At 34.2% G+C, this 27,926-nt stretch overlaps 2 protein-coding genes and 1 pseudogene across 2 annotated transcripts; 2 read left to right on the forward strand and 1 right to left on the reverse strand.

The window, feature by feature from the left end:
• The first annotated feature begins 2,064 nt into the window (after nt 1-2,064).
• Nucleotides 2,065-13,920, forward strand: LOC124829489 (protein INVOLVED IN DE NOVO 2-like). Its single transcript, XM_047303013.2, has 11 exons — nt 2,065-2,343; nt 3,470-3,817; nt 3,985-4,326; nt 4,506-5,003; nt 5,201-5,557; nt 5,709-6,644; nt 7,067-7,248; nt 8,004-8,093; nt 8,193-8,480; nt 12,770-12,979; nt 13,382-13,920. Exons 2-11 carry the CDS (start codon nt 3,502-3,504, stop codon nt 13,616-13,618), a joined length of 3,456 nt encoding a protein of 1,151 aa, XP_047158969.2. The 5' UTR covers nt 2,065-2,343; nt 3,470-3,501; the 3' UTR covers nt 13,619-13,920.
• LOC148204523 (phytochrome E pseudogene) lies at nt 8,488-11,810 on the forward strand (annotated as a pseudogene).
• Nucleotides 13,921-15,036: 1,116 nt separating the features above from the next.
• LOC124829490 (expansin-A4) lies at nt 15,037-17,059 on the reverse strand. Its single transcript, XM_047303014.2, has 2 exons — nt 16,503-17,059; nt 15,037-15,720 (listed from the first exon to the last, which is right to left on the reverse strand). The coding sequence occupies exons 1-2, from the start codon at nt 16,973-16,975 to the stop codon at nt 15,411-15,413; spliced, it is 783 nt and encodes a 260-aa protein (XP_047158970.1). The 5' UTR covers nt 16,976-17,059; the 3' UTR covers nt 15,037-15,410.
• Between the last annotated feature and the right edge of the window lie 10,867 nt (nt 17,060-27,926).

Genomic DNA, 27,926 nt, shown 5'->3' on the forward strand with positions numbered 1-27,926 from the left:
CTACTGTCATGGTACTGAGCGCCACTTTTGGACGCTCGGGCGCTAGCTCACTAGTTTGGGGGCGTTGAGCGCCAGTTTAGGGGCCGGTCAGTAGGGTCCCATAAATGTGTTTTAGGTGTTTTGCGTTACTTGAATCGGTTACTTCCAGTTATTTTGTGGATGTTTCATGGTTTCATATGTTTGCATGCAAAGTGTATGATGTTATCAAAGGGTGAATGAAATGGTTTGAAAAGAGTTCTAAGGAGGAATTTTTTATTTGGAGGATCCATGTGTAAGTAGTATAAATGTTAGAAGCTCGATATGGAAGTTATCCTGACACTCTAATGATCATCCATGCTCAATTAAAGAGTGATGAGTCATGTCGTGAGAGGATTAGCCTTGTGTGGCAAAGGGTGCTTAAAGGACTAACATTGTGTGACAACTTTGAAGGAGTGAGTTGTTCCACCACACAAGTGCAGAACCTTTCATGACTCGACATTTATACTATATTGTAAAAGGGTTTGACCAAGCCTGAGTCAGTACTGTGAATGAGAATAATGTTATAGTAATTGTGTGATTGAAATTGTATGTTGAATTTACCTTACCATGTATAATTTTTTTACAATTAGCTTATCTTTCTTGTATGTTTCTTTGTTGTTTAATTTTATGTGTTATCATTTTGGGGCGATAATCATCTAGTGATTATAACTAGAGCATGATGACATGACGGTTGAGTAGGTTCTAGACAGCGAAGGTCCTCGTGTTTAATCGTTATCATATTTCGCTTTCTTTAATTTCTTTTGTGGTTTTTGATAATCTTGTACATAGTTTTTATATTTGTATTTATATGTGGTTTTTGATAATCTTGTACATAGTTTTACATTTGAATTTATATATAAATTTAGTTTTATGATTGCCTTGGATAAGTATAACTTTATATTTTTCTTTCAACTCATTAATTTACCTATCTTTTTAATTGTGTGATAATTCTTATGGTTTTAATATTATATTTTGAAACATTACATATTTCAATCTACAAGTTTTGTAATTTTGTAGTTATATTTCCTCCTCTTCTTATTTATCTGCCACAAAGTTTATTATTGGTGGAGCTAGTGAAATTACTTCATTTAAATGGAATGATTTTTTGGATGACATAATTCTTTAATGAAACGAGTCTTGTAAAACTTTTGTTTAAACACGTCAAAATGATTTCATGATTAGAAAATATTTGTCTCACTAAAGTGTCATACCTTTGCACACATTACTATTTTCATTATCCTTTTATTAAGTTTAATGAAACTTTTTTTTTCTCCAAATTTGTTTTCTTTTATCAAGTCTTATGATAAAATTTGCCTTTTGATTTAAGATCACTAATGTTTTAATGATAAGTCTTTGGAATGTATCTCAAAAATTGATAACAAGATATATCATTTTCGTAAATATTTTTAATGTAAATTTTGAAATTTTGACACTTATCTTTTGACCAATACTTTTAATATAAATCTTTTATATATATATATATATATATATATATATATATATATATATATATTAATAATTATTTAAATTTTAAAAGTGGTAGTTAAAAAGAATAAAATTAGAAATATAAAAAAGACACTGTTTTTTTTAAAAGTAGTAATTATTTTAATTTTTTTTATTGAAATAAAAAATATGAATAATTATTTAAATTTAAAAAAGTGGTTATTAAAATGATAAAATTGTAAAAAAAAAATTATAGTGAGTAATTATAGTTACATTATAATTATATACAGAAGACATTTTATTTAGTAATTATTGATTTACGTACACTTTTGTTTTTTGTTTTTAATCTTATAAACATCAGGAATTGTATTTTGTAACTGCTTTTTTGTATATACACATTCTTTTACCATTACTATTATGCATAATTAATTTTATTAGTGACAGTAATAAAAAAAATATAATATTGCAAAAAATTATGAAACTATTAAAATACATGAAATATTTGTGATTCTGCAATTAATCATTAATGTTTATATAATCCATTTACAAATATAATATAAAATATAATGTATAGTGATATTTCCATGTTTCATCTCATCGAGTTCCCTCCCAGTGACTCTTAGTTACCAGGACAACTGAGGTTTTCTGTCCAGGACTTCAAGGGCAATGACAGTTGTTCATAGCACGCCCTACACACCTCCCAGTGCAAAACCCTAGCTTGTGATTATCACATTTTTTCTCCCTCCCTCCAATATCATCACTTTTCCTCTTGAATTTTGTCCTTGTTGATCTTTATTTGTGTCAATTTGGTGAATGTGAAGAAGAAGAACAATAACAGTCTTATCTGAGCTTCTATTAATTCATCTGGTCTCCAATCAATCGGTATTTATTCAAATCCCGCATTTTTCATTTAGAATTCAGAAATGATCGCATGCGGTTGAAACCTTTCCTTTTTACTTTTATCTTCTTTTGTACCGCATGTCAGCGGGAAGTTCATATCTGTGCAGTAAATTTTTTATCATTTTTATTTTTATGGTGTGATTGCTTCCTTTATGTTGTCTCCTTTGAAAAAATCATTATTTTAATATTTTTTGATAATTTATCTCGAAATTTGTTTTGGCTGTGTTTTGTTGTGTGATCATTTCTCTTTTATTTATTTGCTATCTGAATTGTGGAATGTCCCTTGAAGACCACTTTAAAGTTTAGACAATGAGACATAGTTTCTTGTTGTTTAGGTCATGATACCACTTTAAATGATTAAAAACTTCTCACTAGATATAAAAAAAATGGAAAAGTAAAAGAAAAGAAGAGATTTCCTTCTGCTTCCATATTTGATGGTTGTTGAATTCATAATATGTATGCAGACTGTTAGAATGTTTATGTTATTATGTTTGTCTTTATCTCATTTTGACAGAACTTAGAAGCTGCTTAACTGTGACTTAGTTTCTTAGATGCACTATATTTTTATAAAAAAAATGTATTTTAAGTTCTTGTACTTTCCATCAAACATGGTTATATCCCTATACTTTCTTAGGGTTAAATTTGGTCATCAAACTTTGTGAATTTAGTCTTTCCTTATCATTTTTGTGAACTCTGAGGATCAAAGATCAAAGTTATCAATAAGAAAATATGAAGATTTTGAACATGTTCTACTGAAATTATAATGATTAAAAGCGACATGAAAGTTTCTTTTTCCCTTTTGTAAATAAATTGATTTCATAATTAAAGACAAAATATAATTTGAGTAATCAATTACTTGCTTCAAATGTTTTAAACTACAGCCATTGTTGTGGTTTTGTCATGCCCCTTGATATTACAGACAAATACAGACACATGCAGTCAGTATGGTCATAATTGAGATTTTATCATGGTGTGGTTGCCATCATCTCAAAACCTTGACAATACAGTCAAAATTGCAACAGCTGACAGTTTTGAAAACCTGTGTGCTAGTTCAAAACCACAAAACAACTGATAGCATTAACAATCTAACATAATTTTAATTTTTCAGCTGGCATAGTATTAAGCCTTGGTGAAACCATAATGGTTCAATGCTCTAACAAGGATATTGACACAAGTGCATCTCAACTAAGTTGGTGGTATGTAGATATATCTTATCAAGAACTCAAGAAGGGAACATACAAAGTGAAAAACTCAGATGAAACTTTCATTTGTCCATACTGTCCTGAGAGGAAACAGGATTATAAGTACAGGGAACTCCTTAATCATGCTTCTGGGGTTGGTCGGAGTAGTTCAGAAAAGAGAACAGCAAAAGAGAAGGCAAATCATCTGGCTTTAGTGAAATATTTGGAAAAGGACCTAGCTTATCTGGATGGCACCTCAAAACCTGCAGATAAAGGTCTCCCTGTTAATGAAGTTACTGAATAAAATTTTCATTTTAAATATTTTCCTTGTTATCTAAGCCGAAACTTGCCAATTTACAATAATATTCAATGGCAAAACGAAGATATTGAATAAAATAACATGACAACAGTCAGTACTAACATTATTTTTTTAAACTTTCAGGTGTCAAATTATTCAGCACAGGAGAAACAGTAATGTCTCAGTGCTCTAACAAGGATACTGATACATCTCAAATAAGTTGGTGGTATGTAGATACATCTTACGAAGAACTCAAGAAGGGAAGTTACAATGTAAAAACCTCAGATGTGACTTTCATCTGTCCATACTGCCCTAGGAGAAAACAGGATTATTTGTACAGGGAACTCCTAGAACATGCATATATGGTGGGTCGAAGTAGTTCTGAAAAGAAAAGTGCAAGAGAGAGAGCCAATCATCTTGCGTTAGTGAAATATTTGGAAAATGATCTTATTATTGTGGATTGCTTGTCAGAGCCTGTTGATAAAGGTGAGTCTCCAGTTGATGGAAATGACTGTAACAAATTTTTGGTTCTATACTTTCTTTACTCCAAGTTACGGAATATACAGAAATGTGCCAATTCACAAATATAGTTAATGGAATAATGAAGATATATGTAAAGCAACATGACAGTAGCCAGTACTAACACTGTTTCTTTTGTTTCTCAGGTACCAACTTAGGACAACCTGAAATAGCTCAATGCTCTAACAAGGAGACTGGTGTGAGTGCATCTCCAGCATCTCCTACAATAAACTGGTGGTATGTGGATAAGTTTTACAAAGAACTCAAAAAGGGAAATCATATTGTGCAATCCTCAGATGAGACTTTTTCTTGTCCATACTGCCCTAAAAAGAGAAAACAGGATTATGTGTATAGGGAACTTCTTGACCACGCTTCTGGGGTGGGTCAGAGTACTTCACAAAAGAGAAATGTTCGAGAGAAGGCTACTCATCTGGCCTTGATGAAATATTTGAAAAATGATCTCATGCACATGAGTGATCCATCAAAATCTGCAAATGAAGGTAATCACCCAGTTACTAGAGTGGATCAGAGTAGTTTTCAAGAAAGAAGTGTCAAAGAAGATGCTACTCATATGGCTTTAGCAAAAGACTTGAAAAAGGATGTCATGAATGTGAGTGGTTCATCATCAAAACCTGTAAATGAAGGTGATCCCCCTGTTGTTAATGAAGAGATCATATGGAGATTCTGTTCAAGTTTTTCTAGTTATTGATTATGGATTGACTAATTCAATTCACTATGGTGCATAATGGAAGTAGCATGTGAAGTGATAATTTTTATAAAAATTAAAAATCAATGTAGTAACTCGAGGAAGCCAGTACTAATACTGTTTTTTATCTTTCAGGAACCATAATAATAAGTCCAGGAGAAGCTCCAATTGGTTGCTGCTCTGACAAAGATAGCAATATGAGTTCATCTCAGATTGGGCGGTATGTAGATAAATTTTATGAAGAACTCAAAATGGGAAGACACTGTGTGAAAACCTCGGATGAGACTTTCACATGCCCATACTGCCCTAATAAAAAGATAAACCGGGATTATGTGTACAGGGAAATCCTTGAACATGCTTCTGGGGTGGGTCAGAGTAGATCACAAAAAAGAAGTTTCATTGAAAGGGCCAATCATCTGGCTTTAGAAAAATATTTGAAAAAGGATGTTATGAATGTGGGTGCTTCATTTCCATCAAAACCTATGGATCAAGGTGATCCCCTGTTAATGAAACAATTGTAACAATATTTATGTTTCTTCTCTGTTACTGATTATGTCATATTGGTAAATTCACAATACTCAGTTGAACTAATCTGTAAAGCAACATGACACGTTTGTTAGTTACGCTACTTTTTGTCTTTCAGGCACAGTAACAGCAACCCCAGGAGAAACCATGATGGGTGACTACTCTCATAAAGATAATAATATAAGGGCAACTCAAATAAGTGGGTGGTATGTGCATAAATCCTATGAAGCACTCAAAAAGGGAAGTCACATTGTGAAAACCTCTGAAATGACTTTCTCATGTCCATACTGCCCTAATAAAAAGAGAAAGCGGGATTATGTGTATAGGGAAATCTTTGAACATGCTTCTGGGGTGGGTCAGAGTAGCTCACAAAAGAGAAGTGCCACTGAAAAGGCTAATCATTTGGCTTTAATGAAATATTTGGAAAAGGATCTTATGAATGTGGATGGTACACCAAAAACTGCAGATGAACGCAATATCCATTTTGAGGAGCAGTTTGTGTGGCCATGGACTGGGATATTGGTTAATATTCCTACTGCACAGACAGAAGATGGACGTTGTGTCGGGGAAACTGGTTCCAAGTTGAGGGATGCTCACCGAATCAGGGGATTTAATCCTTGTAGAGTCCGGACTCTTTCGGATATCCGGGGTCACTCTGGAACTGCAGTTATGGAATTCAATAAAGATTGGACGGGTTTAGCTAATGCTTTGGCATTTGAAAGAGCATATGAATTAGATCATCGAGGGAAAAAGGACTGGTTTGCTAATACTGAGCAAAAGTCTGGTATTTATGCATGGATTGCTCGAGCTGATGACTACGAGATGAACAATATCATTGGGGAACAACTGCAGAAGATGGGGGATATCCAAACAATATCTGAGCTCGTGAAAGAAGAAGCTCGTATACATGATAGACTTGTTTCCTGCTTGAACAATACTCTTCAGGTCAAGAAGAAGCGGTTATTGGAGATGGAAGTAAAATACAATGAGACTTCACGTCGCTTGGAAATTGTAATGGAGGAAATAGATAAGCTCACTCAAGACCACAATCAAGGTATATATTAATCTAAGTTGCTTTTTTCTGTAATTTGGACCATGACTTGTTTGATGTTGTTGTTGTTGTTATTGTTATTATTTTTTGTTTCCAATTTATTTTCAAGTCACAAAGGTCAAATTCTACAATGAAATTACTGATTGTGTACATTGACATAATTGCCGCTGTGTTAGATTATATATCATTGGATTGAATCTGGTTTTAACAATTTTTATTGGTAGAATCAAAGTCCAGACACTGCAAACTTCTGGTTGCATCACCATCGTGGTTACACTGTAGAATTTATTATCTATGTAATAATAATGGTTTCCAAATGTCCTACTGGATCTTCTACAATACACTTCTGACATTTGATTGTTTGTAAAGGATGCTGAACTATTTTAATGACATTTTATTATTATACCATGATTGATTGTATTCAGAGATGAAGAAAATACAATCAAGTGCAACTCAGCATTTCCAGAACATTTTTAGTGGTCATGAAAGGCTTAAGTTGCAGCTGGAATCTCAGAAAAGAGAGCTCGAGTTGCGGAGAATTGAACTGGAAAAACGTGAAGCACATAATGAAAGTGAAAGAACGAAGTTGGAAGAAGAGATTATGGAGGTGTAGTGTTATTATTATTATTATTGTTGCATCTTTTCTATCATGATGAGGTTGAGATTCCTGTTAAATAGAAATTGAAGGAAAAAATCATTGTTTAAGGATACTTAATTAAGATGATCAATATTCATTTGTTTTAGTGATTTTAATGGAAGAGTTGGCAAACAAAGTTAATTACTTTTCCATTTTTACTTATCAAGTTTGATGATCACCTTATGATTTGAATATGTTTCCAGTTGATTTGTGTGAGAACTAGGCCCAAGGATATTGGGAATGTAGTTTAATCGGTTTGTATTATAGTAGTATGCAATTGAAGGCAACACATTTTCTTCTATGAAAATTCTTTTTGTTTTTTTGTTCAGTCAAAAATGGACTACATGAGATTGTTTCTGTCAATGAATATTTAAATTTTTTTTAATGTAATGTATGCTAAAATGGATGTCAATAATAATGATAATAAGATGTACTCCATTTAGTTATTATTTGCTAAGGAGTTTATATGATGAAATTTAGGGAAAGGAGGGTTAAAATAAAAGCTACCTGTTTAGAGTTTTATGTCGAAGAATGTCTCATTGGGAATTTTTCTTCTATTTTTGACATTATTTTGTCCCCCCCGGTAAGAACATTGCTATGGAACCTATAAACAAAAGGTTTGGTATTATGTTTTATTTGTGTTTTTGAAATCCTTTAATAATGACGATGTGGTTAAGAATTTGCTAGAATGTTATGTACAATGCTGATGTCTATTATCTTTTTAGAATGCATTGAAAAATAGCTCTTTGGAAATGGCTGTTCTGGAGCAACAAAAAGCTGGTGAAAATATTTGGAAACTGGCTGCAGATCAAAAGGTTTGTGTATCCTATTTTTGAGCTTTTCTAATAACTGAGTGTCATTGTCCACATCAGAATAGCTGGTTGTTAATGCTACTTGACAATATATTTATCCAGCGGCAAAAAGAACATCTTCGTCATAAAATCGTCAGGCTTGAAAAACAACTGGAAGTGAAACAAAAACTAGAATTGGAGATTCAACAACTGAAAGGAAAATTAAATGTCATGCAATACATTGAGGAAGATGAAGACTCAGAAGTTCTGTATAAGGTGGATGCCTTACACACAGATTTAAGAGAGAAGGAACAATCACTACGAGACCTAGATGCTCTGAACCAGACACTAATTATTAAAGAGCGTCAGAGCAATGATGAGCTACAAGAAGCTCGAAAAGTATTGATTAATGTAAGTGTTTTTTAAAGTCTTCTATTTCCTTAGTTTTTTAATGTGTTTTTTTAATGTAAGTGGAACATCAATGACATTGGAATTCCAACTTACTGGGTTGAGAGTCTGTTGTACAAAAACCACTCTTATCTCCTACACCACCCAAGCTTCCAGACCTGAATTTGCAGGAAGTAGCCAGTTAGTTCCCTTCCTTTGATAAGACAATATTGCAATGCTATCAGGAAGGGTAGATAACACGTTGATGAAGATGAGCCATGGGATCAAGCTTCCACTGTTCCAACTTGAAGGATGTTGGGAATAAAAGAAGTTAGTTGTTAGTAGAGAGAGGGTATAAATAATAACAGAATAGGTGGAGAGAGGATTATCATATATTTTACTTTTGGAATAGACTGGACATTTTCCAGTGGAGGAAGGGAGGCTTCCTTGGGACACTTACTGTAATTTTGTTTTTCCATACTTTACAGAATTAATGAAATACGTATACATTCATCTCTTTTCTACTGTTTGAGTGTTGTGAGAGAGGAGAGTCATCCATTACGGTTCCCTGCATAAAGGAACCTAACAGATTTGGTCCAACCTGCCGGATCAATATCGGGGGGAGAGAAGAGCTAGCGAGGAGAAACGGTAGTGAAGAAGAATGGAGGGAAAATTAAACGCGCTAGTAGGAAGAATGGAGGAAAGAATGGTGGCGATGGAGTCGACAATGGAGGAAGTGACGACAGAGGTGCGAGCGATGACTCGCGAGTTCCAACGAACTTTCGGGCGACGCTCCAGGGAACCAAGATCGAAGCTCCGAAGGAAGATGATATTTTGTCAATGCTGGATGCGAACGACGACTACCGGAAAACTTGGAGGAGGAATCGGAAGGAGATAGAGGAGAAGTTCGACGTTGTTGGAGGAAGCACGTTGATATACCTACATTTGAAGGTGCGGATCCCATGGGCTGGATCGCACAGACAGATAAATTCTTCGACCTCCAAAGCATGACGGAGAAGGAGAAGATGAAGCTTGTCTATAGATGCATGGAGGGAGGTTTAGCGAGCTTTTGGTTCCGCTTCTGGCGAAAGAAAACCACACATCCGACTTGGAAGATGTGCACCAACGCTCTGACGCAAAGGTTTGCCGGACTAAATCAGGGCACCGTTTGTGAGGAGCTGGCAGCGGAGCGACAAGAGGGGAGCATCAACGAGGATATCCAGGAGTTGGAAATTCTGGTGTCGCGAGCATCAGGAAAACCAGATCACTCCTCACTTTCTGTCTCTGTTAATCTTGGAGCTAGCATTATAACTGGCGGTGGAACTGCGGGGAAAGGAAGTATGACATGGGGAAGATGTAACTCAAGCTCAGGGACAGTCGCGAGGACGGAGACATATCGGGGATCATCGGAGGTAACTGTCAGCGCCGACGGAGGGCAGGAAGACCAAGAAGATGAGGTAGAGGAGGGTCCCAAAATCGAACAAAAAACCATGGAGTTATCTGTATTATCTGTAGGTTGTTTAACGCTGTCTAAAACAATGAAACTGCGAGGTTGGGTGCAAGGGAGAAAGGTATTGGTGTTGATTGACATTGGGGCGAGTCATAGCCTTATTTTCACCAGATTGGTGGAGGAATTGGGGCTGAAAAGTGAGGATACGCCCCCTTATAATGTATATTTAGGTGATGGGGCTGCCTTATCTTGTGATGGAAACTGCTGGTTGTTAGGTACATCCCCAACTGAAGCACAGGTAAAAGACATTGCAGAATGGCTACTTAGTACTCATGGGGATTCAACAGGTTTGACAACAGATAGTTTAGCTGATGCTAGTTATCCAGGTGCTGCTTCACTGGGTGATGCGGTTTGTGGCATGGCCATGGCAAGAATCAATTCAAAACATTTCTTGTTCTGGTTCAGGTCTCACACTACTAAGGAAGTCGAATGGGGAGGAGCCAATCACCATCCAGAGGATAGGGATGATGGAGGAAAAATGAACCCAAGATCATCATTCAAAGCATTTCTTGAAGTAGTCAAAAGCAAAAGTTTGCCTTCGGAAGTGTCAGAAATCAATGCTATTCACTCATTACAACTAATGATAAGAGATTCTTTCCAAGACACTGAGATCACCGGTCCAAAGACTTCAAACTATGTGCAGAAAACTAACACTTCAACTGGAGTGATGGATGAACTCAGTTTAGTAGCACTTGAAATGGTGAGATTAATCGAGACTGCAACAGTTCTGATTTTGGGGGTTGATTCAGGTGGGGTAATCAATGGATGGAATTCAAATATTGCTGAACTGATAGGTCTACAAGGCAGTGAAGCTATGGGGAAATCCATGGTAAATGAAATTATACATGCGGACTCATGTGACACTTTTAAAATTACTCTAAGCAGAGCCTTGCAAGGAGAGGAGGGACAAAAGTTTAGAGTTTAAAATAAAGCACTTTGGGCTTCAATAGCAACAGAAAGTTGTATATCTCATGGTCAATACTTGCACTAGTAGGGACTACACAGATTCTGTTGTCGGGGTATGCTTTGTAGGTCAAGACATCACTTATGAGAAAATGGTTCAAGATAAATTCATCAAGTTGGGAGGTGATTACAAAGCAATCGTGCAGAGTCTCAGTCCATTGATTCCACCCATATTTTCTTCTGATGAGAGTGCTTGCTGTTCTGAATGGAATGCAGCCATGGAAAGGCTAACTGGTTGGAAAAAAGATGAAGTCATAGGAAAATTGCTTCTTGGTGAAATATTTGGAAGTTTTTGTCGACTAAAAGGTCAAGATACCCTGACTAATTTTATGATTTTAATATACCGTGGAATAAGTGGCCAAGATTCTGAGAAGTTACCATTTGGATTTTTTGATAGAAATGGAGAATTTGTTGAGAGTTCTATAACAACAAACAAGAGAATTGATGCTGGTGGGAATATACTCGGCTGTTTTTGCTTCTTGCAGGTTGTAACGCCAGATCTGAATCAGTCCTCTGAAGAACACAAGCCAATAGGCAGAGAAAACATTTCTGAATCCAAAGAGTTAGCTTATATACTACAAGAGATTACCATGACTCTGGCTTGGAGCTTGAGCCAAGCGGAATTTGTGGAGGGGGAGACAGAAGAGAGTGACTTAACTCCCAATAAAGAGGGACCTCCAGAGGGGAGAGAGTTGCTGGAAGCATTGAAAGACATCAAAGATCATCTTCTTCGGGCTTATAGTTTTGGAAAAGAGGTGACCAGAATGTGGGAAGTCAATTCCATACTTTACAAAATTAATGAAATACGTATACATTCATCTCTTTTCTACTGTTTGAGTGTTGTGAGAGAGGAGAGTCATATGTTACGGTTCCCTGCATAAAGGAACCTAACAAAGGACAAGGTTGATTTTTGGAGGAGTGTATTGTTAGGACACATGGAAAAGAGAAATTAGTTAAGATAGTTATAGTATTCATGAGTTAGTTACTTGAGGTGTTAGATATAAATAGGAAAGGAGTGGAGAGGAGGAAAAAGGTGAATTTTGTAGATTAAACTTCAGCACTTTGTGAAGAGAAACCTTTGAAGGAGAGAGTGCTCTCCTTTTTTTGTTCTTTTCAGTCTATTCAATAAAAAACCCTTCTTTTCTTTCTCTTTTAAATTCTTGGTTCCTCACACAAACATACTATTTCTTTGGTATTCCATTATTTCTAATATGGGACATAAGGTGTGCAACCATAGGGAGAAGGAACAAGGGAGGTAAAGCGATGGGGTCCTCTTTAGATAGTTCAGAAGTATTACAAACTCAAACAGTATATCAACTGTGTATATGATAGGAAATGGATAGTTTATGGGAATAAAGTGGGGGAGAAGTGTTAGGTAGTTATAACTGTATTAGTATTTGGGCGGGAAATAAAGCTCCTATAAAAGAGCTATTGTATTCTGATATTGGACACTTTTGAATTGTTTACTGCAAAGATAGGATCACGTTTATCCTGTGGAGGAAAGAGTATTTGGCTCTCTTGGAGGTTGTTGAGTGGGTAATTACGATACTGAATACAGAAATATACAATTTATACTTTCTTTTCTGGTTTAGTGTGAGTGAGTGCAAATTAAATAGGTTTCCAATCCAGAAACCTATCAGTATACGTCTCCTCCCGCATACCATTTTTGATGTAGTAACATACCTTGAATCACCTACACTACCATATTGAAGTGTATTGCAAACCAGTTAACAATGTTTAAACTATGACGCTGTTGGGGGTTTCAGTACTCATTTGGTACTTTTGTGTTTTGAATTTTTCCAACTTTTTCTAAACTTTCTTGAAATGTTATATGTTGCAGGGCATTAAAGAGATATCTTGCCGTGCTCGTGTTGGTGTGAAGAGAATGGGGGAACTTGATATTAGACCATTCCTTGAAGCTATGAAGAAAAAATACAACGATGAGGATGCAGAAGAAAGAGCTTCAGAACTGTGTTCATTGTGGGACGAGTATATAAAGGACCCAGGGTGGCATCCATTTAAAATTACCATAATTGAAGGGAAAGATCAGGTGTGCCTTACCTAAGGTTATAGATATATCACTATTTTAGTCTTAATCAAATCTTGCGTTTGCTGTTGTATGCACCTTGAAGTCTACTTAATTAGAAACAATGGATATTTCCAATGTAGCTTTGATACCTAAATACTTGGTTAGGAGCATGTGTTTCTTCGATCTTGTTTTCAAAGGGTTGATTTTACTTGCCTTCTTCCCCATAGATGAACTTTTCATGGTCACAAAATTAGAAGAAAAATAATGCTGGATGACATTGCTATATGAACTATTCTGATTAGTATGTAGGTAGTATAATGATGTCAGATGATTAATTTTAGAACTAACATGGTGCCTATATTTAGGAAAGTCAATCATGATGTTTTTCTAACTTGTCTGGTTTCATGATTTTTTCCATGGCAGGAAATCATAGACAATGAAGATGAAAAGTTGAAAGCACTGAAAAATGAGTTGGGTGAAGGAGTCTACAAAGCTGTGGTGACAGCTTTGACCGAGATCAATACATATAATCCGAGTGGGAGGTATACAACCTCCGAATTATGGAATTACGAAGAGGGAAAGAGAGCTACCTTGCAAGAAGGAGTAAAATTGTTATTGATGCAATATAAACTATCTAAACAGAAAAGAGGGACGGTGTAAAGGCTGGTATGATGTATGTATGTATGTAATTATAAAATAAGACAACTATAATTTTAAATTTTCTTTTGACCTACACATTTAGAAAGAAATTTTTCTTACTGATATGCAATCTGGTTGCGGACAAAGAAGTTAAGACTACCTGCAGACTGCATCTTTTCTTAGAATATTGTTAGATAATTTACTGTGTTCAGAAAATTGATTTTTCGTCCTATCTATTTGATTGCTGTTTCAAAAAAACCATGGAATATAATGCTGAAGAGTATGGATTGGTCACGGGAATATAAGCATGTTGCTTTACAACATTATATCTTAATCTGTTGTGTTCAGAAAATGGTTTTAGATTATACATAGTTTTATGCATATTGGTTAGCCAGACATGTTAGGCCATAGGATGGCCACTTTCTTAAAAAAAAATAAATGAATTATCAACTCTGTTATTCTAAAGGTGTGTTATTATGAGTTTGTTCTAATTATCAAATAATAAATTACTTCACTTATTATGTGGCCCTCAGAATGAAATATTTAACCAGTTATGTATTTACTTAAAAGGAAGAAAGTACATGCCTCCTATGGAGAGAAACCCAATGAAGAAAATGTCAATTAGTGAATCATTGTAACAAAAACTTGCATGCTTTTTGTCTCTGTTCCTTGACCAAACAATTTGAACGTGGAACTGCAATTTGAAAACCTTATTAACTCAAGACAGATGATGAAAAGTGTGCGCGAGCCTCAGGCTTCAAAATCAGCACATACTTCTCATCATTTTCATACTCACTGATTTTAGCCCTCTCTTTACTACATATTTAGGAGTTATTCAAGGATAAAATTTATATTTAACAAATGTTCCTTAGTTCAGTAAATCTTTAAACAGTAAAGAAATAAAATAATAGACTGCACTCAATGTTTTAACTTGTTGTTTATACTTAATATTATACATCTTTAATTTAAAAATAATGTTCATGTTGCTCTGCCTCTTTAAATCATAGTTGTTTCATTGGACGCGTAACAAGTTTCTTAAAAGCCAAACTCTACACTATTCCAACAATCTCTAAAGTCCACTGTTGGTAAAACAGAATAAAATTGCATTCTATAAAGAAAACATATTTTAACATACCGCGGGAACACAGTTTTTTAATCAATGCTACCTTTTTATTTTGGCATCGAAGTTAAGAGAAACAACACGGAAGGTATAGAATCTACTTTGCAAACAGTTTATGAAGAGACAAATACGGTGAATTAGCACTCATTTCCACAATTTTCTTTTTCTCCTTTTGCTTTTCAGCGCAGTTAAGCGTGCTCATCAGCTTTCGAACATCTCATGCATGAATCAAACACTTGTCAAATTTCAGTAAATCATAGTTGGAAAATTAAGGTTCAAGCAGTCATAAAACGCAGCTTAAAAAAGTTAAAAAGAAAGATTATAAAGATAAACACACTTGATCTTTTCATTAATATATATATAAATATGTCTAAGAAATATAGCTGCGGGCTCATACATTTGAAGCCACTTCAGCACCTTACAAGTTTCACATGATGTTTCCCTCCATTTTTTCAAATCCTATAACACTTCAAACCCGTATACCAAGACAACCCTAACTTCTTATCCCTCCACTTTCACGATCAAGACAAAGAAAGAAAAAAAAAAGTCAAAAAGTTCACTGATCACTACCACCACTTACTTTACTTCCCTCCATTTTTTTCACCCTATATCCACATCCCAAGGCAACTTCAAAACTACATAGAGGTAAAGCTTTTTCCTTTTTTTAATAAGAAAATAACCCAGAAAACACGATCAGACCCTGAAATTTTTGCCGGTGAAGGTTTGGCCAAATTGCCAATTGGCGGGTACGATGTTCCAGGAGGTGGAGGTGCGCCGGTCACTGGCTGTGACCCTGAAGGAGAGTGACTGACCGACAAGAACAGCGTTTGATTGCCAATTCTGACCCCAGTTACGGCTCATACTCATCCACCCAGTCTTAGACCCTTTCACGCTCGTCTTCACCACGTCCCCTGCACCCGCCACGTTGGAGATCAAAACCAGGTTGAAGTAACGGAAGCCGTTGATCGTGAACCTCATCCCTCCCTGTTTTCTACAAGGCACCCTGCACATTCACACACCCAATCACAATCGTCAGTGGCATCATTCGTAATAAAATGCATCCACGAGGTCAGACAAATAAAATTACATATTTACAATGAAACCATCTTATTTTTGGTTGGTTTCGAGAATCGCGCAATTACGCGGCAAAAGTGCACGTTTGTCAAAATCCTGAACCGGTTTCAGATAAACGGTTCAAGTTCACTCCAGACAGGGACCCACCAAATAATAATCAACGCTTCTGATCAGTTTTCACTTTTACGAATTACGAATCACCTATTGTCGACTGTCTAGTCCCCTCCACTCAGTACACTCTGTCGGTTTAAACGACGTCGCACTTCTGATTATGCGCTTTGCACCCTCAGAAGGCCAAAAGCCAAACATGCGCGTTCAGTCTGTTTTTCTCTTATTCTCAGTTAATTATAAAATAATAAAACATCAAAACATCCCTTTCTTCATTATAAATTATTAATTTTTAGTTCATAGTGTCTGTACAACTGTCTGAAAAGAAAAACCACACCTTTACCAAATGCGGGAAATTCCGTCATATACTTTTTTTTTTAACTTGTATTTTAAATTACGAATTTAACTGAAATACATAAATACTATAACCGAAATTTGAAAAAGGAAAGTAAAAACAGTAACTTTTATACGAGGGTGTAGGTTAATAGTAAATAACAGAAAACATATTTAAAATAAACGTAAGAGAGAGTGTGTTATGTTATGAACATTTAATAAAAATGTAATGAAAAAGTAAAAAGCGAAAATGGGTGAAGGTAAGGTTACCTGCGGTAAGAGACAGGGACGATGCCGGCGCGGTACTCTGCGATTTTGAGGAACATGGGCATGGCGAGGTCGAAGTGTGGTCTGGGAGGGTTGCACCATCCTCCATTGTCGCTGGGTAGAGCGTAGTTCGGAGGGCAGAAGTTCGTGGCCGTCACCAAGATCGAGGGACTGCCAGCGTGGCACCAGCTCGGGTCGTTGGCGCACTTTATCTCGAAGCACGCTCCGCAGCTCAGCCCGCTGTTGAACAGCGCCGTGCTAAGCGCAGCAGTGTTGACGCCATAGCCCTGGCTGTACAGGTTTCCGTACCCGCACGCGCCGCCCATTGTGCCCGACGCGTCGCTTCCTCCATAGAACGTGGCGTGCGCGCTCTCCCACGCGCCGCCGCCGTAAACGCCCGGGATTCGGGCCTCGGCGGAAGTTAGAAGAACCGTTATGAGGGAAACAATGGCAATGATTCTTTGGAGCGAAGCCATTGCGAGTGGGAAACACTGAGCAGGGTTTAGTTAGGAGTTATGAGAAGAGGAACGGTTTCAGAAACTAACTCTGTGTTGTGTTTGAGTTCTGAGGAGCAAAGTAGAAAGGTTCGTGGGTATTTATGGAGAAAACTGGGCCCCACTGCGATCCCTTTTGGACCGTTGATTTTCACTCTCCGTCACTGTTGCTTATTTTGTTTTCTTCTTTTCTTTTGCCGATTAAAGTGGTACGTTGATCCAATAAGTAAGAAAAGAAAAAATAATGAACAATAAGGTAAAAAATAAATGTTTTTTTTTACTTTTACTTTTTACCATGCATCTATATTTACCAAATAGAAGCTAAACGAGAAAAGTGAGCGGGTTAGTATACCATGGTGGTGATGAGTGTAGGGGACAAAAGAAGTTAGGGACCTTAGGACCTGAAAATTGATATCAAATCACCTTGCTTCATTTGCAAGTTGTGCCATAAAACCAAACCATTTTTTCTATTTTGGAATTTGAGGTTGTTCTTTATGTTACTAACTTACTATGTTTGTGTTCCTTCTTTCCCTCAATGTTTCAACTCGAGTCAAAAAGTCAACAGGAACCAATACTGAAACATTTCACACTACGAATATAGTCCTACGGATGTGATTTTTTTCCATATCAATATATATTGCTCGGGGATAACACTCTTTCATTAGTATTAATATACAATTATTTTCTTCCAAACATTATATGTATACATTTTTAGTGTTGATAAAATGACAATGACATTTAACATACCATATGATTATAATTAATACTGGTTTTAGTTTTTTATCAGAATTAAAAAACATAAAACATGTATTAAAAAAATGATTGTGATGGAATGCTAAAGGATATTTCTTTCAGTGGATATTAGAGTGGTGTTTAAGGAATATCCCGATCAAGTTTATGTTCATGCGATAATCATAATAGTAATAATAATAAAGTTGGTTCTGCATGAGTGCGTGTGATGGTACAAAATCATATTAGTAAACGAAAAAAAGAAGCTAACATGAAAGGTTGTGAGTAAGTTTTTGTGATTTTTAATAAAAATTTGAAGTTACCATAAAAACAATGATAAACGGAAGTCAGAGTGAAGTCACCTTTCACGGCTACTGCGCCCGCCTGCCTGCATATACAGATACTTTCCCTTTTTCTTAATCACTGAGATAAAATGGGAAAAAATGCATTCGTTTTCGTTGATTTTTCAATATTTTCTGGTGCAGAGTCAGAGACGCTGTAGCGAAAACAGCAAAAGTCGGAGAAAAATGATAAAGTAAAACCTAATTTCATATTTTTATCAAAAAGAAGGAGTTGAAATTATGAATCTAAAAAAAAGTAAGTACTTATTTTACATAAAATATTGCTTTAATCATTTTATATTATAGAGTTGCTAAATTTGTTAGTCTTCTTCTTCACATGGCATTCCATGTCGGATTTGTCGAGTTCACACATTAAAGTAGTAACTAACTCGTACATGTTTCCTATTTGACTTTCAAATCTCGTTCATATTAATCCTTTGTAACAACACACTTATTTAACCATTCTTTTTAACAGATTAGAATTGCATTTTAATTAATATAGTTATAATTTTTAATCTAATGAATAACATTCAATCCAATAATTAATATCATAAAAAGAGTTGCATTCTGATTAATATAGTTATAATTTTTAATCTGGTGAATAACATTTGATCCAATAATTATTATCATAACATTGATTTAATAAAACATCGGTTATATTTTTTTTTTAATAAAATGAGGTATTAGGTTTCGAAAATCTGTTTAAAGCAAAATATTAAATTTATAGATTTTTTCCTATGTCTTAAAAATTGACATGAAAATATTTTAAAAATAATTTTAAATTCATTTTTGTCAATTATTTTTTTTGGTTTATTTTATGAATAAAACAAGAAGTACGGGTGTTGTTTTTTTAAGTAACATATGTAAATTATGTATATATGTCTATTTTAAAATTAGAAAACACATGGATGTCATTTAAAAAACCGTAAGAGAAGTGAATAGTTGAATGGTTTAATTTTTAATAAAAAATATTATCTTTTATACATTAAATCTTTTAGGTTTTATTTTCATAATATTTAGTTAAGTTTTAGTCAATTTGATCTTTTGAATTAGATGTGAATGTATATTTTAAAATTATTACGGATAGTGTCATCCAACAAACCTCGCCGGAGTAAATGCAATTTTTTCTTTATTTTTCATACTATGACATTGGGTAAGAATTTTTAGTGTCAACGCTATGATCGGATAATCTTTAGAAGGGTGTTCATTTTTTTTATAGAGAAATTAAAATGATTTTGTAATAATATGTGTTTCTTTTATAGGAAATTTTTTAAAATTATAAGAATCATTTAATTGTTTAAAATTTAAAAAAATTAATTTTTATTTAAAAAAACATAAGAATTTGAAAATACTTATACTTTTTTATCTCTTAAACTTTTACTTCTTATTTTAATTCACTCAACTTTAATCGCAACATTATTAGTCCATGCGATGTCTTTAACAAAAATAAGTATAAAATTAAAGCATTATTAAGATTATACAGTACATTCTACTCATGCAAATGCAATCCATTTCTTAAAAAAAAACAAAACTCAGAACCGATAGCGAATGTGTTAAGTATGATACATGAAATTACGATACATTGTGCTTTTACTTAAGATGGTAATTAATATTTATTTGCAACAAATCAAAACACATAAAGGTGTGCTCAAATTAACCAATGTTTGTAAATATATTTTTCAGTAAATGTGAGTTATTATTATTTTTAATTATTATTTATAATCTGAGGTAATAAAGTTTGTACTTAATATTTTTTTTATATTAACAGTAATAGAAATGCTCTATTACAAAAAATAAAATTTAATAAATTTAAATTATTGCAAAACAAACATTTAAGAATTAAATAATTTAAGAATAAAGAATTTCAAATTCAACTTATCACTAAAAATTATTATATAATAATTATTTTTATAGACAAAAATAATTAGTTACAGTAATAACTAATTTATAAACTAGAAATTATTGATATTCAAAAATTATTATTAATTTATGAATTATATTTTAAATTGGTTTCTAACATTTTTGTTATGAAAGTTTTAGCTATTTTAAAATTAATAAAAACTATGTTAAACCATTATATTTCTTTTTTCGAATTGAATTAAAAAAAGGAATATCTTAAAATAATAAATATTTTGAAATAATAATATATTTGTTATATATAATACTTTCTGATCTCATTAAAAATTAAGTACTTTTATAGTGTCATACTTTATTTATCAATAACTTATCTTTTCACCTTTCATATAATACGAAAGTTGTATATTTAGCTTAATTTATCTTTAATAAATTTCTAAAAGTAAACAAATATAAACATGGTTACTCTTTCCTTTTTATATTTAAAAAGTAGTATTTTTCAATAACTCCATATACTTTTATCTAGTATTTTTATTTAATTATCATTTATTACTTTTTTTTTCTTTCTCTTTATTCTTCAAATTGTTAGGAATGTGAAATTTTGTTATAAATTCTTAAAATTACATTGTATATTTTGTATAATTTTTAGGAGTGTTTCAATCCATTCAATAGTCTCGTATCATTTAAAAATAAAAAATTAATAACACTTTAAATACTTCTATCTTCTTCTATTATTTGATTTTAACAATATCATTCATCCTAATTATGTGGCTCAATAAACTTAGAATTAAAAAAGAAAGTAGAAATCAAATCAATTTTTAATTTAACGGTTCCTTTCTAACTATTAAGTAATTTTTTTTTCCTAAGAAATGAGGGAAAACAATTCATATGTGTGAAATATAAATGTTTTTATGCAAAATAAGAGAAAAATGATTAAATCCTTGTCTTTAAAAAATTGCTAATGTTTTTGGAACACAATAGTATGCATGTTCGTAGGTTGAGTTAAATACCATTATCAAAACATTTAGTGAAAAATACTTAAATAGGGAACTTTGAAGCATTTTTTTTTTCATTGTTGTAATTTTTGTTCTTATGAAAAGTGAAACAAAAGAAGAGTTTGAAAGTTTAGAAATTGGTAAGGTGTGCGAAGAAGGAAGGAGATGCAAAACGAGTGGAAGAAATTCAACGAATATAGATTAAGTATATGGGTCCCACAGCTGCAATCTAAGCGTCCACCGCATTCAACGCTCCACGTATTACGCCGTGCATTTGACCGTACATTTGGGGACGGCGTTGAGTCTTCCCCACATTCTAACGACTAACAACGTCGCACCCACGTACTTCTGAACGCAACGGAACGGATAATCATTCAATTACCAAAAAGTAACCATGTTTAGACTTTAGTTTAGATCCCACCTAATAATATAGTATGATACACATTTTTTATGATTTTCCTTTTAATATAGTAGTGAAATATTTTTATTGAAACAACAGTTGTAATTAAATTTTTATTTTCTTTTATATTTTGATTAAAAAACAAAACCAAATTGATTTTGGTTGAATTGTAAAATAAAGGTTGAATTTTTGTGATGATGGGAATATTGAAATGTGATGAGTCTTGTGACGAGTGAGTGTGGAGTGGTGAGTATGGTTCTTTTGAGAGCTTGAGAGCGTGATTTGGTTAAATTATTGGATGGTATTATCTACCAAATCAATGAGATCTGCCACGTAGTGTGCATAATTAAACCTTGTAGTTCAACAACTACGTACCATTTGCCTATGAAAAACGTTATCCAGTGTTATCAGTAATTGACTTCAACATAACAACATCTCAGATTCTAAATCATGTTAATTGGTTCCTTTCTTTCTTTTTCCTACTACTACCTACCAAAGTAACAACAACACATCTCAGTCACATTCGTATTCTTCTCTGCCACGGATGCTAACATTGTGCACCTGTGAAACTCTTTATTATTCCACCTAATATTATTAAAGTTATTTCATACTCAAACATTGTTTCCAATCATAACTCATGCACCACCACAACCTCTGTTACAAGACTGGTCTGAATTTTAATGTAGTATGATAAATGGTTTAGCGGTTCATGTATTGAAAAACATGATGATGCATATTATCTTTCCTTTAGTGAAAAGTCTCAATCATACGATGGTAGGTAATTCAGTTGGCACTGACAATTAACAGATGCCAAAGTAATCAATGATTAAAAGCCGTTCTCTGCTCAATTCAATACAGAGACCAGATCAGTTCCTTGAAAGTTAGATGTTGCCAATTGCATAAATTTTTGTAATTTTATTGGTGTTTGAATTGATTACATGTAATTTCTTGACATTCTGCAATGTGCCAGGTAATAAAGCAATGGATTGAAGTTTGGTTTCTAAGTCACCATGTAATATTTTATGGGCACAACCAAATAAGTTTACTTTGATCTCATCCAACTAAGTCAATTATTAGTGAAATATTTGCTTCCAACTCCTGATAATTAGATATCATTATACCGTGTTGTGAAATGTGCAGTCTCTGCTGTTAAATCAATAGACTAATACCACTTGTGTTTATAATCATATAGAGTAATTATAAATCTGCGTGGAAAGAATGGTTGTAGTTAACTCTTTGAAATAACAACAGAAACAATACGCTCGAGGTAGATTTGAGTATGAACAATTTGTAGAAAACAAGGATATTCTGTAGGATGTGCTAAGAAGTGTTATTTACAAGGAGAAAAATGCTTCACCCATGGAAATTCCTCTATTGTTAAGAGAGTACACACACTGTCATGTACTTGTATAGGAGAGAGAAGTTTTCAAATCTTGTTGGTAAGAAAATGGACTGTTGAAGAAGCAGTCTTACTGTTCCAGAAGTGTGTAATGATTCCACCATAAGCATTTAGTATTACATCATTAATCTAGAAAGGTATCATTGTAAAAACATGATCATGGCCACAGTGGAGAGACACTTGCTGAGGTGAAAATAAAGTAAGGAACTAATTAACAACCTATGACGACAAAAGCAACAATTAGGAGTAAAAAAATTGAATGACTAATAAAAAAAATGTCATGGTAACAACTATTTAGTATGATATAATGCATCCCATTTGCTGATATATGCATGGTGTAATTGAAAACGTGCCCAATCTTTGTGGGACAATGGTGGACCATTAGGCCCATTTGGAATGGCATGTCTGTTCTTTAAGTGAAATCCGTTGCTAAAAATCAGCAGGCTCTATTGAGCTTTACGCAATCCCCATAAAAAAAAACCCTAGTTTCCCCTATAAGCAAGCAAGTAACTGCGAATCATATCTTCAACTTTTGTACTTGTTCTTCTCCCATGCATTCCACTCCCACAGCACAACCACTAACTTTTTCTTTCTCTGTGTTCTTTTTGAACTCAAGCTTCCTTTTAATCATTCATGGGTCCCAACCTAACCCTCCCACACTCACCTAAGTAAGTCACCAAAGCTTGATCAAGACAAACTACCTGTTTAACTACCCATGCAGCACACATAATGGCCCAAGCATTTTTCACAAAATCAACTACCTATTTTTCTTTTCTTGTTTAACATTTTTAAGAACCTTTAGAAGTTGGACCCATAAGATCTTGATTTGATTTGGAGTTGGTGTTCACCAACATATACAAACCCATGCTTAATCTCTAATTTAGTTTTTACTTAAAAATATTACTTTATTATAAATATTTAATTTGTTTCAAAATATAATTTGTTTTCCTTATTTATAGTTACGTATGAACCAATTATGATTAACATTAAGATAGTGTTTGGATTGAGGGATGATTTGAGAGAGAGTCAATTGAAAGGTGATAAGGAATTGTAATATTTTTTGGATTAAAAGATTTGAATGGATGAATGAAGGGATTTTTGAAAGTAAAATTTATAAAACTCGCATATGATGCGATGAATATGATATATTAATTTAAAAAAAATTAAGATTAGATCATTATCATTTTATCCTAAAAGATAAATGTAATATAAAGTTAAATATAAATAGTAAAAATTATATTAAAATAAAATTAACATTTTTATTTAAAATTATAAAAATATTATTCTTATAATTATTATTATGTATAATAAAAAATAAAAAATAATTATATATATATATATATATATATATATATGAAAAAAAAAATTACTTTTATTATTATTAGTAATATTTTATTATTGTTATTATTATTATATTAATAATATTATTATTATTACAATAATTTTAATAATGTGATTATGAAGAAAAGAAGAATCGATTATTCTTCCCCGCATATATATACAACCAGTTAAATAGAATCGATTCTACAATCGATATAATCAATTTCAGACCATTATAAACACATACATAATCAATTTCAGACCATTATAAACACATACATAATCAATTCCAGTACTATCATAATCGATTCTATTACCTAAAAAACATCTAGAATTGATTTTATTGCCTAAAAGACACATTCAAGAATCAATTCCAATTTCTTTTATTTGCACAAAATTGATTTTAGAGACACATAATTGATTTCAGTTTTTGAATATACATTCAAAACCGATTCTAATCTTTTTTAATTATTTAGAATCGATTATCCTCACCTCCAAAATTGGTTTTCTTCTCTTTCTCTCTTCTTTTTCAATAGCCATTTTTGTCTTTTTTCCTTTAATCAATAGTATATCCTTTCGTATATAAACACTCATGCGCGAATGATATTTACCTTCCTCCAACAAATTTGTTCCTTCAAATCAGGGAAACCAAATGTTCAACATACTCATTTATCTTGTTAGCTGTTAGCACTGCTAGATATTTGTGAGAAAGCAGCAGTGATAAGAGAGTGTAGTAGAGAATGTAATACAGAAAGAGAGAAAAACGAGTGTTATTCTCATTAAACAAAAGTAAGGTATATATGTATACCATATACAAGAATGACTGACTGTCATTTAACAGTTAAAGTCGTTAGACGGTTTAGTTTTTACATTTAACACTCAAGGATTTAACTCCAAGAGAATCCCTCAGCTTCTCAAACCTGTTTTGTCTTAAACCCTTGGTGAAGATGTCCGCAGTCTGTTCTTCTGTGGTACAGTACACCAATTCCAACTTTCCTTTACTAACTTGATCTCTTAGATAGTGAAATTTGATCTCTATATGCTTGCTTCTGCCATGAGAGACTGGGTTTCTGGATAAACTGATAGCTGATCTGTTATCCACCATTAATCGTATTGGCTTACTGTGTTCAATCTTCAACTCCCGTAAAATAGTTTCTAGCCATGCGCATTGGTAAGCAGTCTCTGCAGAGGATATGTACTCCGCTTCACAGGAAGAAAGTGCAACAACATTTTGCTTCTTTGAGCACCAAGAGATTGAAGCTCCCACACACTTAAATAAGTACCCATAGGTGCTCTTCCTATTCATCTGATCACCACTCCAATCTGAGTCACACCATGCCTCCAAAACTCCACTCGTACTGCCAAGCTTCTTGGGAAAAAGAAGATCGTAATCTGTTGTTCCCTTCAAGTAGCGTAGGATGTGCTTGGCTGCAGCGAGATGAGAGTGTCTTGGATCATGCATGAATCTGCAGACTAACCCAACTCCAAAACTGATGTCAAGTCTGCTATTACACATATATCTAAGAGATCCTACTATTTGCTTGAACAAGGTTGCATCCACCTTGCTCTCTTTCTCCTGACTTGAAAGTTTCAAGTTCGCCATGATTGGAACTGACGTGCAATTGTAGTCTTTCATATTAAATCTCTTTAGAATCTCGTTGACATACTTTCTTTGATGAAGGAAAACTCCATCTACTGTCTGCACAAACTCCAGCCCAAGAAAGTAGCTCAAGCTCCCGAGATCTGTCATTTCAAATTCGTTTTTCATTTTCAACTTAAATCCTTCAATTTTGTCTGCAAAGTTCCCAATAACAAGCAAATCATCAATGTACAAGCACATAAGTAAAATACCCTGTTGCTCAGCAAATTTCATATAGACTCCAAATTCAACAGTGCATTTTTGAAAGCCAAGTCTAATGAGCAGCACGTCAATGTGTTTATTCCAGGCTCGAGGTGCCTAACGTAGGCCATATAAAGCCTTGTTCAATTTGTACACCTTCAGCTCTTGACCTTACTTTACAAATCTAAGTGGCTGTCTAACGAAAACTTCTTCTTCAAGAGGGCCATTCAGAAACGCAAATTTGACATCCATCTGGAAAATGTTCCAACTATTGAAATTCGCCATAGCAACAACAAGTCTTACCGTTTCAAGTCTTGCAACAGGTGCAAAAACATCGATGAAGTCTATTCTAGGTTTCTACAAAAAGCCTTTTGCTACCAGCCTAGCCTTCAATTTTGCAATGCTTCCATCTGGTTTATACTTTGTTTTGAACACTCATTTAACCCCAATAGCTTGTTTATGCTAAGGAAGCTCTACCATCTCCCACGTTCTATTCTTCTCAATTGCTTTCAGCTCCTCCAACATAGCCTCCTTTCATTCTTTAATATCAACAACTTGTTTTCATGAAAGTGTTTCAGCATCGACAAGAAAAGCATAATGAACAATGTCACCTGAATCTGCAATTTCATTGTTTGTGAACACCTCATGACCTGCAAGCCTTGTTAAGGGGAACCGAGCTCTTTGTGATTTTCTATTGTTAACTTCTTCATTAGCAACTATCTGTTCAGCCTCTTCAGGCCTTTTCTCATCCAACCAGCTAGATACGATAGTAGATGGATTTAAATCACCTTTTGCTTCCAGCCAATTGAATGTAGCAGACTCGTCTATCAGTACATCTCTACTAATCAACCATGATGAAAACCTCACTCTTATCTCCTAACTTTTTCCTCCTCTCATCTGGAATGTGTTTGTAACACACAAATCCAAATATCCTCAGGTGATCTGCTAATGGCTTGATTTCAGACCACGCCTCTTCTGGATTGTAGTTTGCCAATGCTTTTGTTGGACTTCTGTTCAACAAATAGGCTGTTGTTGAGACAACCTCCCCCATAAGCTGTGTGGCAGATTCTTCCCTTTAATCAAGCATCTGGTCATTTTAAGTAGCGTTCTATTGCTCCTCTCGGCCAAGCCATTGTTCTGAGGTGTGTATGGAGCAACAACCTTGTGTACAATTCCCTTCTCATCACAGAATTTGCTCATCTCCCCATAATTAAACTCTCCACCTCCATTGGTTATGAAAATCTTCATTTGTAGGGCTGATTGCCTTTCCACCATGTCACAAAATTTAACAAACCATGAGAAAACTTCTTTCTTTTCTTTCAACAGAAAAACCCATATCTTCCTACTCCATTCATCTACAAAAATTAGAAAATATCTATTACCTCCAAGTGTTGGTACTTCGAAGGGGCCCACACATCTGAATGGACTACACCGAGTGACTATTTAGCTCTTTTAGGCGCAAACTTCTTGAGTTTTCTTCTGGCTTGTTTTCCCATAGCACAACCTTCACAAATCTTCTTTAGAGTGTTTATCAAAGGCACACCTTTTATCAACTCTTTGCTGTTTAGCAAACTCAGGCTTTTGAAATTCAAGTGCCCGAATCTATAATGCCATACCCAACTTTCCTCTTCAACATTCAACGAGGATAGATACTGTATTGCTGCTGCGTTCAGATTTACCTTGAATGTCCTGTTCTTGGCTAGTGGAGCTTTGATCACAAGACGTTGTCTTTTGTCAAACACTTCGATGAGGTTTTGATGCATTGACATGGTATAGCCTTTCTCCAGGAGCTGTCCAAGGCTTAACAAGTTGATTTTCATTGTTGGGACGTACAACACGTCGTCCATATATGCAACTCCAACATTCTTGCATGCGATCAGAACTCTACCAACTCCTTCCGCTGTCACCGTGCTATCATCAGCGAACCTCACATTGCTTTTTATTCTTGAATCAAGATTTACTAACCGCTCTCTTCTTCCTGTCATGTGGTTAGAACATCCAGTATCTAAGTACCAGCATGAATCGTCTTCAGGACGATCGTGTTCGCTCGACAGC

This window comes from Vigna umbellata, chromosome 1 (genome assembly GCF_029865625.1).
Source record: "Vigna umbellata cultivar VRB3 chromosome 1, Vumbellata_1.0, whole genome shotgun sequence".
In the NCBI taxonomy this organism is placed as follows: Eukaryota; Viridiplantae; Streptophyta; class Magnoliopsida; order Fabales; family Fabaceae; genus Vigna; species Vigna umbellata.

Coding starts and splice junctions, on each gene's coding strand:
- LOC124829490 (XM_047303014.2), bottom strand. CDS start 16,975: ATGGCTTCGCTCCAAAGAATCATTGCCATTGTTTCCCTCATAACGGTT. Junction 15,721..16,502: donor GTCCCTGTCTCTTACCGCAG/GTAACCTTACCT, acceptor GTGAATGTGCAG/GGTGCCTTGTAGAAAACAGG.
- LOC124829489 (XM_047303013.2), top strand. CDS start 3,502: ATGGTTCAATGCTCTAACAAGGATATTGACACAAGTGCATCTCAACTA. Junction 8,094..8,192: donor AACTGGCTGCAGATCAAAAG/GTTTGTGTATCC, acceptor ATATTTATCCAG/CGGCAAAAAGAACATCTTCG. Junction 12,980..13,381: donor TAATTGAAGGGAAAGATCAG/GTGTGCCTTACC, acceptor TTTCCATGGCAG/GAAATCATAGACAATGAAGA.